The sequence below is a fragment of the Pagrus major genome, chromosome 17, assembly GCF_040436345.1.
Source record: "Pagrus major chromosome 17, Pma_NU_1.0".
In the NCBI taxonomy this organism is placed as follows: domain Eukaryota; kingdom Metazoa; phylum Chordata; class Actinopteri; order Spariformes; family Sparidae; genus Pagrus; species Pagrus major.
This window is the reverse complement of record NC_133231.1, coordinates 26,138,688-26,152,046: the sequence shown is the minus strand read 5'-3', so window position 1 is coordinate 26,152,046 and position 13,359 is coordinate 26,138,688. Positions and strand designations below refer to the sequence as shown.

General features: G+C 41.1%; 1 protein-coding gene across 2 annotated transcripts; it reads left to right on the top strand.

Moving 5' to 3' along the window:
* Positions 1-3,912: 3,912 nt before the first annotated feature.
* On the top strand, positions 3,913-5,480 carry bola1 (bolA family member 1). 2 transcript variants are annotated; one of them, XM_073485496.1, is made up of 2 exons: positions 3,913-3,974; positions 4,833-5,480. In XM_073485496.1, exon 2 carries the CDS (start codon positions 4,856-4,858, stop codon positions 5,306-5,308), a length of 453 nt encoding a protein of 150 aa, XP_073341597.1. In that variant the 5' UTR covers positions 3,913-3,974; positions 4,833-4,855; the 3' UTR covers positions 5,309-5,480. The 2 variants fall into 2 exon arrangements, with proteins under 2 accessions (XP_073341597.1, XP_073341598.1); XM_073485497.1 differs by lacking the exon at positions 3,913-3,974 and adding an exon at positions 4,084-4,278.
* The last annotated feature ends 7,879 nt before the right edge of the window (positions 5,481-13,359 follow it).

Sequence of the window (13,359 nt, the reverse complement as noted above, 5' to 3'; positions counted from 1 at the left end):
TGTGGCGCCCAAACAACTTTCCTGGGGGGGCTGAAGAGTTTTCGCCACACTGTGAATGAACAGCTCAAGAGCCCTCCAAACCCTACCCTCTAACCCCCTCCCTCATTAGGATAGTTTAAGTTTGTGCACATACTGACAAGACAACACGGAAGAGTGACACAAATTTGCTGTAAATATTTGGGATTGGTGATTATGTGATAGGTACCCCTCAGTGCTAGTAATGCTGTGACATGCCTGAACAGACTTTGAGACAAATTGTTGTTGATTGCTCAGAATTAGCGCAGCAACATGAGGCAAACATACTATTAACATGTTCAGTGAAAGCATGACATTTCATTCTGAATATAATAATACATTTAGATTTGGTCCTCCGTATAAGCACATACACCCAGGGTTGGAGGTCAGGGGATGGGGGCTCTTGATAACGAGCCATGCAAATAGACTCATAGAAATGACCACTAGCCATTGTTGCAGAGTTCTCTGTAGTCACCCTCATTCTTCTGAGCAAATTCAACTCACCTGTCAAGTCTTGAGTACTTTGCCATTGTTGGAGATAGAATCAAAAATGCGACATTTATGCCTTGATTTGAAGCATTTTTGACTTTGCGGGGGAAAACCGAGACTGTCTTGGCTTCTCTCCTGTCCTCATTCTTTATCTCCTGAGGTCTTGTGTTGGTGTACAGACTAACTGCCATTTTATAGATTATAGAACATTCCAGGTTTGCTTTTGTTGTTGTTAGGATGTGATAAGGAGATCAATCGAGCCCCTTCTCCCTTTAAAAAACATTGTTTCTGATCACCTCTGAAAAGTCACGAGTTCATTCAAATCACGATGCCATCTAATCGCAAAGATGACGCTGTTTGTCAAAATGTACATTTTAAGCACAACCAGTGTGAAAGACCCCGAACATTTTCTCGACGTGATGAAAATGTTGGAAATCTCACACTCAATCACCATTTTCAATCATACTGTGTATCCCTTTGTAAGAAATGCCTTTTTAGTACCTCTCCTCCCAGACTTACAGTATGTTTGTCTCTTATAAATATGTTTCGGAGGGTGTTATGCATGTCACAAAGTATGTATGTACATTTATGAAAACTGAGAGTACAACGTGTGAGAAGCATTTGTGGACATCGATTACTCTGGCTTAAGTCACCGTGATATTTCAACAACAGAGAGTGCTTTTAATCTGCTTTTAATAGCAGTGATACCCTGAATAAGGTTGATGAACCTTACAACACTCTTCTTAGAGCACACTCCACAGGATCCTCCATTGACTTAAATCATACTTACATGTGAAAGAAAAGCAGGTAGTCAAAAAAAAAAAAAAAAAAAGTACACAAAAAGCCTACACTTTTAGTTTTGATGGTTTCTGTGCAGGCACAAACTGTGTTAAGTGTGTAAGAGGTGACAGATAAACTATAATCTACTTATTTGTGTGAACTGAATGTTTATATTAATGTGAGCGTGCTTCTTAGTGCAATATTGAACCTCTGTGCAATATTGAGATTAATTCTTTCTTTCTTTTTTTCACCATTTCACATTTGGCAAACACTTTTCTGATATGTGAAAGGTTGTTGGGTAGCTGTCTTATGTTGATAACTGGACATGGTGTGATAACATAGTGGACCTGTTTTTTTTTTTTTTTTGCGCTTGGATAAAGACAGCCTGAAGAGTTTAGCATCAATATTGTTGGAAAATACTAGATTACAAGCAAAGTTGTTCTATTTTAATTTTTCCTAATTTGGGGTGTGTATGACTCTGGGGCACATAACATGTCGAACAGTGAGGACTGATTGCAGTTTTAAAAGATTATTCTGCGATTGAGCGAATGGATTTGGAGTGCACTGGGACCTTGTGTTTACTTGTGCTTTATTATACAAATGTAGCTAGATATAACATGAGCTTCACCGTAGAGAACTCACTGCCAAGGGCTGATTGTCATATACCCCACATTGGTAACAGCACAGAGTGTCGGCGAAAATTAAGGCCACATTCCCCCTGAGCTTGAAAAGCAAGGGTGATATGTTCACAATTGCATGGTAAAAAAAACCCAAAACAATCATTAACATGTCGGATTAACAAAAAAAAAAAAAGTTTTCGTCCAAACTGCCATTTTGTAGGATAGCAGCCATACGTAGACTCAAAGACAGTTGAATAAATAGACAACCCATTGCACTAAATGTACACTGTAGTACATGCACAATTGTGAATGCCTTGAGCTCTTCAAGACAAATTCTGATGCAGCCTTGCTAGAGATTTAATGAAGACCAAGGTTTAGCAAGAGCACAAAGACCAAAACCTACCAAATGACAAGATTGTGAACACGAGTGCAGTTGTGAACATAGGTGCTTGGAGCTTTGATGACCTGCCCCTTACGTTTCCCTTCCTCCGTCTCACACCGACTCCAAATTTGACATCTGACCCATGATCTATGAGTGTGCCATCTCTCATTAATTATTGCCAAATATTTTGTATGGCCTGAGTTTACACATTACACCATCAATTCTCTGTTATAGATATGAATATATGTAAATAAAAGTACTTATAATGTATCTAATAAGATAGTTCTTCAAACCTTTTGACCCCTGGAAATTTGCAGTCAGTCGTTGTAGGTTTTCAGCCATCGATCGTGTGAAACCAGAGCAACTGGACTTGTTATGTCAGTGAAGACTTTTTCACAACTCACCTGAGAACCTGTCTTTAAGAGCCCGGGTGCTCTTGTTTAAATCACTGCAAGAAATAATGGCTTCAGAAGCCAAAATGGCCAGCAAGCCAGAAAAGCAAAATTTGCCCAGATTCTCTCATAAAAGCACATTGATAGTATATAAATGCACATTAACTGTACAAATATAAAAGCTAAGCGTCAGCAGTCCTATTCTCTGTATGTTGTCCTGTATCACCCATGAAATTAAGAACAACGATGTCAAGATAACTGTTGTATTTGTCCAACATGGAATGCTGTTAAAGCGCTAACCTGTCTCAGTGACTCAGTTCAGGCTACGTCCAAGTCAAAAGTGTCTCACGTAGATACATATCTATAAGCTTATGTTACAGGGTTTTTTTGTATAAACAAGTTGCCTGAGCAACAGTCAATCGTGAGTGCAAAAAGTTAACAAAGCAATAAGTGTTTGGGTATTTGCCTCTTATTCTCTTCTCTGAAGCTATTGGGAATTGGAGCACATTACTATATGCTGGCCATGTCCACTAAAAATGCTGAGTGTTGGCTTAATAATGACACTGGACTTTTAAACAGCTGACATTCGTGTGTACTCTCTAAAACAACCCTAAGTCTTGAAGCTTTTGTCAATAAGATTGCATTGCCATTAATTAAATGTAACAAAGAATTTATCACCTTTGTCATTGTACTGTGCTGTAGAAACTGTAGTTGATTGTTTGTAAGTATAGCAACTGTTTGTGGAACCATGAATAGAAAACAAAAGTTATTAAAAAAAAGAAAAAAAAAGAAGAAGTGTAAATGAACAATGATGTATGTCGTCTTTGATTTTGTGTATTTTGTAAATGAGAATGAAATATAAGTAAATACATCAATGTTAAATACCGGTTATGAATCATAGTTAGCCTAAATGTGACAACATCAGTTCTGTTTAAAGGTGTGTGAGATTTTTTCTTATATTTTCTCATTGTTGATTTCTGATTGGGTTTGCACCGCACTGTGCAACTGACCCTCCGGAATCACAATGGATAACAAAGAACCATGACGAATAAACAAGTGGAAAAAATACGAAAAGTCACTTTTTGTCATTTATTTCTGTCTATCAATATTGTTTCACGTTTATAAAGGACATGAGAGTCATAAGTTAAAAGAGAAATAAGTTAAAAGCCTGCAGCTGTCAGGGATGCTGCGACAGGACTACAAAACGTCCAAAAACTACAATACCCATGCTCTGCTAGCACTTCCGGTGAGCTTTGCGTAACGGTGACAGGGACGTAACTTCACTTCGTTCGCAAGGTGAGGAGCTAGTTAGCAAAAATCCACTAAACACGTTAGTTTCACCGCCTGTTATTAAGCACAGACTAGTGTTTTATGTTAGCTTTTAGCTTTTCTGTCTAGAAACTCCGTTAAATTGTCTGTTTTTTTACACACTGCGTGACGTTTATTATGAAAGCTAACCGCTAATGCTAGCAAACAAGCAGAGAATTAGCTAAAGTTTAGCTTAAATGTTTAGTTAGCTATGACAGCTATCAACAAAACTGACCCCGTGAAGGCATCACCGTGAGTGGACTTACATGCAGCTGTAATAGTTACTGAAAACGTGAGCATCTCCATGGACCTGCTCCAACTGGGGCCAGTTAGCTACTAGGTTAAATACTTGTGCGTGTGGCAGGTTAAAGTTACAGCTGTAATGTATTTGATAACTTTAGAGGCTTTGCAGTGGCATCAACATCCTTCCACAGACACATCTGTCTCCATCATGGAGGTCCAGTTGTGAACCTCTCAGTGGTGATGTCTTGCTGATACTGTCCCTGATCCACTTAACTAAACATTTTGGTGTGAAGAATCCCTACTAGTACTCTAACTTGCTGACATCATGACATGAAAACTATGCTGTCATACTAAATCGGGATAGGGAGAGATGAACTCATCACTTATTCAAAAGACAAGTTGTACCCAGCTAACATTAGAAATACAACCAGCTGTTAATTGCTGCTGTTGTGTAACAGTTGAGTAACTCCAATATAGTCCTTGGAGACTGTGTTAAAACACCTCAAAGCTTGTTATTAAATAAAAATGCTGACTAGAACATGAATATCTCTTGCATCATTAAATACCACGTCACCTGTATTTTTACCCCTCTGACTTTCATAGGTGGTCTCCTGCCACAACCTCTGATGCTTCCCAGTGTCCTCCGCTGTGCTCGGCCCATCACTACCAGTCTTGCCTTAAGCCGGCCTCTGGCCCACTTCAGACCACACATGGACCCAGACCCGAGCCGGCCCGTTGAGAGGGCTATCAGAACCAAACTGACCGACTCACTTAAGCCGGACCACTTGGAGGTCCACAATGAAAGCCACATGCATGCTGTGCCCCCCGGCTCAGAATCCCATTTCCGTGTCCTGGTTGTCAGCTCCCTGTTTGAGGGTCTGCCGTTGATAAAGCGCCACCGCCTGGTTAATGAGGCTCTGAAGGAGGAGTTGAGTAGCTGTGTTCATGCACTGGCCATCCAGGCAAAGACTCCTGAGCAGTGGGGGAGCAACCCCACCCTGGTTAAGAGTCCACCCTGCATGGGAGGCTCCAAGGGAGATCACACGATGGAGGAGAAACTGAAGGCCGGGCGAGAGTAAAGTGTTGGACTATGAAGCAGTTGTACTTCTACTGTTGGACTGAAATGTGAACAATGCAGGTGAATTCTGGAGATCAATGTTTCCTGTATAATTTTACATAGCTGTGGTGGAGCTATTTTGATTTTTATTTATGCATTCTTGGTTTAATAAAACATTAATTGTAAACATTTAATCAGCAGTGTGTTTTAGAGGTACATTTTGTGCAGTTACACAGATATAATATCCTTTTCAGGACAGGTGGTTGCAGGTATTTTGCACTGGTGCCACACTGCTGTTCAGTGAATACAATACAGAAGAAAAACTGCAATCCCATCAGCTGAAGTAAGGACTTTTGTCAGTTATTGTCGGTAAAACTCCTGTCCTTGTCTCTTGGGTTTGAAATGATCAAGAATTAAATAATCAAAATCAAAACACTCTCTGAGAGTTAATATGAACAGCTGGAATAATCAACCAAGTGACAACATACATAGATTGATGTAGGTATAAAGGAATTCTGTAAACTTTATTTTTCTCAATTGCATTTATAGTAACACTTTAGATGTGATGAGTCTAAAATTGTTGGTTTAGGTGCCTTGAAAGTGCTTAAAAAGTGCTTGAATTTTACTCTTAAAAGCTGTACATTTAGTAAAATCCCTTCTTGGTGTCTTCAAGTAACCCTGAACAAGTCTTGTATGTATTCTACAGGCCTGTCATACTGTTGGTTAAATGTCTCAAATATAATTTCACCAACATCCATCTATAAGGCCCAAATATTCACTTAACATCATTATGCTAGTATAGAATAGCATTTTAAGTTGTGCTTCATGTCAGAATCGATTTTAGTGATGTTCGACAGTGATCTCTAATGTAATTGACAGGAGATGCCTGTGCTAGACAGGATGATGTCAGTTCCTCTGGCTGAACACACGAGGGCAGCATGTGCACAAATTACATGACAAACTGAACTCAGATGTCTTCATTATTCTCCTTTAAGTCCAACATCAAGTTTCCAGTCAGTTTGTATTTTCTCCTCATGATTGTAAATGCAATCTTTCTAAAAAACAAATTAATGGAAAAAATAATGTACATCGGTGCATCTCGGGATTAATTTGAGAGAAATTGAACCAGCCAATATATTTAATCAACTCAAAAATCTAAACATAAATCCAGTATCTAATGTTTTAATTAAAAACACAGAGGACACACAAATAGGTGTACAAGTAGAGTCTGTAATCAACTGTAACAAAAAATCTTTGATACAATTATCCTGTGATTCTGTTATTGCTCAATTATAGTTATTAGATGATAGTAATTTCAGCTTCTCAGTTGAGCAAACCAGAGGACAAAAGTACAAAATGTTCAGTAGTTTGCGCCTGTTCTCAGCGTGACACACTCTTTACTGTGTGTACATGTACGTGTATGTGGGTGGGCGTGTGTCTATTTTTGTCTTGGGGTTGTATGTGTCACTGTGAAGGTCTTCTTGCCCTACCCTCAACCCTGATGACGGCCAAAAATCACTCCTCAAGCCTGTGAGAGCGATAAGACAACATGTATACATCAAAACTGTATGTGGGAGTCTTCACAAACAACGATCCTTTACCCCAATTATCATTCATCTGCCAGATGAATCTGCTCCAGACATTATTTTGCGAGATACGTCCAGATTCGATGCAACAAACCAAACACACACCGCAGAGCCGCAGCAAACTTTTAATGCTGTGCTGCAAAGCTATTCAAAGTTATTGTTAGCTCATAAAGACAGGCCTTCAGCGGAGTGTGGTGTCAGCTCAAGGTAATGCGTTTCGTCTCCTACAACTCTCCTCCGCCTCGAACTGACAGCTTGTCAGGCCTCACAAAAGGCCCCGGTGAGGAGGGTGAACAACTGGTGTCACTGGTTTGGGAAAAGGAAAACAGTAACACAAGCACTTTATGACCCCTGCTCGCCCATTAGAGCCAGGCCTAAGGGGGCAAGCAGCAAGGTCGGGGCTGTGGGAGAAGGCAATAAGCCGGGCTGTTCTGCCCGGGGACCCGCAGACTGTCTCTGCTGATAAGATTTACGTGTCACAATTCCAGGTGCTGTTATGATGGAGAGGGAAAAGACGTCAAAGTCGTCAAGGGTGATGAGGTGGAGTGCAGAGACTTGTCTTGCACTTTAAAGGTTGGACTGTTTTACATGTGTGAGTAGTACATCAACTATTTAGTATGTGGCAGTTATACAGCAAAATAACAGGGTCGGTCAGGTCACCTTAATAGATCGTGACTTGTTTTAGCCAGAGGTGGAATTGCCAGTGCTCTAATTAACCAGATTTTTCTTTTTTAAGATCAGTAATTTTACTTTCACTTAAATATATGTCAACAAAGCAATCTACTCAACTCCTTCTGGCAATAAAAGCAAGAATTCGAATGTAGCCCATAGCTGTGCAATTACAGCCTAATCAGGAGGAGACACCGCTTAAGTTTGGTTTGAACCCTTTGAGAAAAGTTATTATAAACATGGAGTGCACAAACTTGTTTCCCCTGAATTTTAATGGTGGGCCATGGGCCAAAAGCAAACACCCATTTTATTGTTAATGTGCAAAATGGTACAAGGATCACAAGTTCCCATATTTGACACTGTCCCTCTGTCCTCAGATTATAAAAATACTTCATAATAAGGGATCCTACATATTTAAAGAACATCTTACCTCACAAAAATAAAACAGCGTAATCAGCGATATATATTATTTCAACCAATAGAAATGCTTACATGAGTACTCTACAAGTAATCTTCCACTTTTGTAGTACTTATGTCAAACAACAGTACTGCTACAATATGGAATATTGGGAAATTTTAAACAGTTTTAAATGAAACTATCTGAGAAGTTTAGAGGAAGGATCAGTATTTTTTGAAGTCGCTCACAACCTACAGACAACTAACTAAAACATAGCACAGGGCCGCAACCAGAACAATGTATTCTACATCATTATCATATGTTTTTTGTAAAATATTAATCTAAAAAGTAACCAGTACACTATCAGGTAAATATATTGGAGTAAATATGACAATATTTCCTGCTGAATTGTAGTGGAGTAGAGGTATAAAGTAGCATGAAATACTCAGGTGTAGTGAAATACAGTAGAGTACATACATCCTACTTACCAGGCCGCCCTAATGGATGGCCAATCATCCAATGAATAATGCAGTTTGATGTAATAGTTGCAAATGAATATTAGTTTTGGCTTAATATTGACTTACATATAGCAGTTATTATAGGCATTGTGTCCGAAATGTGATGATCCTTCTTGCTGTTAGTGCACTTGTGGTGTTGATGTAATGGATTGCATTTTACTAATTAAAAATTATCATTTTAAAATTAATTATCTCAACTTTAATTACATTTTTCCACCTTTAAAATAATTTGTCCACCTTTAATTTGTCCCCTGTATCAGCTCATTCAGAGTAGATTTACAGTGGATGTCCACCGAGCCTGTTCTACTGTGTCCAGACTCCAGTATGATGGATCTGTCTCCGGTCCCAGGTCTGGCCCATATGGCCCGGAGGGTGCAGCAGGTCAGTGGGAACCCACCTTGGCAGCGCTGCTCCTGCGTCAGAGCCCGGGGACAGATGGTGCCAGGCTGGGCTGAGACCCCGGGCAGGGCAGGGTTCCCGCGATGAAACAGCCGCTGATTTACGCTGCGGCTCCGGACCGAGGGCCTGGGGTGCGGGGGGGCTCCTTCTGCGCAGCTGACCCCTGCTGGTTGCAGGGTCATCCATCGGGAGGGAGGAGGGGGTGGGTACGACAAATGGGTGTCTGAGAAAGGGTGGTTTGGTCATCCCTGGGGACTGGCTTCGTCTTCAGGCCCCCTGGTCAGCTGCAGGATCTGTGCAGCATGTGTGCAGGGAAGGCAGCCTGTTAAACACATTTAATTTTAACCCCCACTAAAACAACAGTCATTACTTTTTACTGTCTTTAATGCTAAAACTGATGTCATTGCACAATAGAAATAAATTGTCATGAAGGGAATTTTCACCCAGTAATATTGGAACTTTATGTTGCAAACTACTACAGAAGCTCAAAATCATCAGTCCTAATTAAAGTTTATTAATCACAGAATGGCTTTTAAAAGCTCCCACGCTGGTCTGGTGATTAATCTTTAGCTGGTTTCATGTTGTTAAAAAAAACAGAGTTGAACTTAAGGTGATGGTAATAGGCTATTAAGGCCTTTTAATTGGAAAGCCCCCCCCCTCCTTCGCCAACTCTCTCACACCACACCGCCAACTAATGAAATCAGTGAATAGCCAGCTTGAAAGGGAAGGACAAAAGCAGAGATAGGGAGAAGACAATATCCTTGTGTGGGAGAATTAGTTACACTCAGTAGTCTAAGTATTCAAAGCGCACAGCTAAAAAAAAAAGAAAGGGGGGGATGCTGGAGGGGGATTAAGAGAAAAGTCCACACAGGTGGGTTGCTGGGAGGGAGGAGGGGTCACATGACAGGACGTTACCTCGTTTGATAAACAACAGCCGGGGCCCACAGGAAGAAGGAAGGGAGTTATTTTATAGGCGGAATTAACTGCTTCACCACATCAGGTATTCATTAGGGTAAATCTCCCAGGTGTGCCGTACATGCAAGTAAAGTCAAAAACATCTTAGGAGGTTGGATTTGATGCAGAGCAACTCGGACTGATTGATATTCGCCGTGGACACTAAAAGGCCTCACAAACTGACTCCAAGTCACAGCTGAAATGTTATTCTGAGAAATGCAATTTTAAGTTAGATTTGTGTGTGTGTGTGTGTGTGAGTGTGTGTGTGTGTGTGTGTGTGTGTGTGTGTGTGGCAGAAACAGGCTGAAAATCTAATGATTTTTTGTGCACTGTCAGGAAACAAGATAGAGAACCAGAGGTAAATCTTAACTGTATTTGAAGCGTAACAGATAACACAACTCTTTGATCAACACACATATAAACATGCCGACAATTTGTTTTAGAGTCGAATTATTTTCACAATCATGAAATTAATTATTTTTTCATTAGTGTACATTCACCTGAAACTACGAGTTGTCGCGTTGCTGTCACCTTAGAATGAGCCTTTTATATCCACAGAGGGAGCGGGTGCTCTTCCAAGGTGGCAGCCATGTTGCACCACCATGTTTCTACAGCAGCCCAGAGAGGACAAACCACACACTGGCTCTGAAGATCTGTAGATGCCACTAAATCTGACACAGTGGACCTTTCAGCGGATCAGTCTGTCAACTACTGAGCGTCAAGAGGTTAATTCCACTCTGGAGAAATAAGTGATAGATGAAATATTAATTCTAACTGATCGGTCAATCATTTTACTCTCCTAAGGAAGGAGGAAGGATTTCCAACAACTGCTGAAAAAGGTGATTTGAAAATGACTTTTAGGAGCTTCAAGTGTCAGCAAAACGTGTCAGCAACTGTAGGTAGCAGGTTGTAATTCCCTTCCCCTCCCTTGCATCTAATGAAGTTCGTAACAAGTGCCTTAAAGTCATACTTGAGTAAAAGTAAAGATATCATGTTAAATATTACTTTGGCAAAAGTGAAAGTCACCCATATGAATTGTATTTCATCTCAAACATCCGTTTGCAAGTCAGAAAAGTCCCTGAACACACACGAGGTCATCAGACTGGCCTGTTGCAGTTCAGCTGACTTTCCTGTGTCTTTCCCCAAAATGACCAAAAAGAAAGGAGACGCTGCTGAAGGTGTGACAAACTCAGCTGACAGCCACGGTGAAAAATTGAATTGTCAAAGAAAGTAACATCTGTATCTTCACTGATGTGTGACAGCCCTTTTTTTGTTAATGTGTTTTTTTGTTCTCCCTGCACCGCTCAGTCAATCACATGATCCCGGCAGTAAGTCATGATGTTTTTCCTGGGGGTGTTAAAGCATGGGGCTGGTTAGGCTGGTTTTTGGGCCAGAGTGCACAGGCCAAGGCCTTAGCCCTAAGCCCTGCGCACTCAGTTACTGACACGCATGCAGCTCCCCTTCCCTTCCCTTCCCTCCCCTCCAGGGCACTAACCAGAGGAGTGTGCATGTCAAGACAGATGGGTCACAGATAAGGCTCTTTCAAGGCCTTCTCTCTGGGCTCCCTCTCTCAACTCCCTCTCAACCCCTTTTTTGCTCAACCTCTGTGATCTTCCCAGTCCTGCTCGCTAGCTTTGAACCTGTTCCTCATTCTTATAGCACCCCCCTCCGTCTCCACTGAGCTGTCAATCACTTCATTTTCTGTGCAAGCTATTACCCAGCTAGTTACCCTTTACCTTGAGCCCCCTTCCCATAAACTTCTTTTGACCTCTTATCAACTTTCATTCAACACTTTAAACAGCCCGTCTGGTGTGTAGCTGAGCTGAACTTGCTCCGTGTTCCCTCTCTTGGCGTAATGATTCCCCCAAATCTCCCATCAGCCTCTCCAGGGCTCCCAGTTGCTCATGGCTGAACCCTGACACATGACTTTCTCTGCCTCCCTTTTCGCTCCTTCTATAGCACTGTGTCTCAATGAGGATTACATTCACTTAACCCCCTATAGCCTGTATGATCATGTTTATATCTCACACACAGCCTGAAGCTATTATCATATCACCATATTATGTTATTGCTTCTCCCCCTGGGTATTACTCAGTGCTGATGTTTTCAGTCAAGAGGTTGTAAGTTATTCAAACACCAGCCTTAAGAATATTTGGTGGGATTTGAATGACAGACAGCACACAGGGGCCGTGCAGCCGACACATGAAGCATATGATATTCACATAGCTGCTTTTATAGTTGCTGCAGAAGAGACCCAGCCCCGCTCGTAAACCTCCACTCCGACATGTTTATCATCATAAAACCGAAGGCAGAGTTAACAGAGATTGAGCACCTTTATGGCCCAGCTTCGAATATCATAAAAAAGAATTGATTGGCACCAGGTTTTCTCCCGCGGCTACGGTGTCACTTTGCACCTGCTGTACCCAGATTCAGATGACACACATAAACGTTTGTGTTAGTTATTGTTTCTCAGTTTTCAGTGATGCCAGCGGCACGTCAGGGTGGCAGTGTCAGTCAGTCCACTACTGTGGTCCAGTCTGAAATATCTCAACAGCTACAAGACGGATCACCATGAAGTTTTGCACAGACATTCATGATCCCCAGAGGATGAATCCTATGAAATCCTACTGACTTTTCTTCCAGCGCCACCATGGAGTTGACATTTTTGGCTTTCAGATTAATTTCTTGAGCACTATTCAATAACTGTGAATCAATTCGGGCCCTGCATTTGAAACAGAATGCGGCGCAACAAGTCCGTCCCATTTCAAATGCGGCCTTCCTGTCCCGTGCCATGAAAGATCCAACTGTTATACTGTATCCTTTGCGGCCCACTATATCCCAAGATTCAATGCACACTGGTGACGGCTGGATTTGTTTGCCCAAAAGACAGTTTTGGTGGATACATGGAGGAAAACAGCAGCTGAATACACTTATAAATGTAAGTATGGGGTTTCAAGTCACTGGAACAGCTAACGATACAAGTATTTAAAAAGCAACTGACCCCAATACTGTCAAGGTTGCGAGGCGATGGTAGTGGCGCCTCGTGGTGCAAGGAAATTTCTCATTTAACAATGCTCAGTTTGAATTTCTGAATAGAGACACAGCTATTGTATGCTGAATATGACATATTTTGATGCTATATGGGACATCATGGACCCGAGGCAACAATGTTGGCTGGTAACGCGTTAGATGACACTGTAAATGTAATAATACTACTGAATTCTTATCAGTAATGCATTAGAGTACTTTATTATTGCTAAAAGTAATACAGAAGAAACGTGAACTTTGAGCTAGCCCTTGTCAAGTATGAACTTAGGCGAATCTTTTGGTCATTGCTAGGGAATTTTAACTATTCACACATGCAGATACATTCAGGGACATTTTCTTTTTTGGGTCTGAAGAAGAAGAAGAAGAAGAAGAAGAAGAAGACTGCCTGTATGAAAGGGGCTTCAGTCTTGTTTCATTTTCTATGAAACAAGACGAATGAAAAAAGTCAGTCGTTTGTAATCTTCCAACAACACGAACCACTTTTGTGTTGATTGTATCCCAT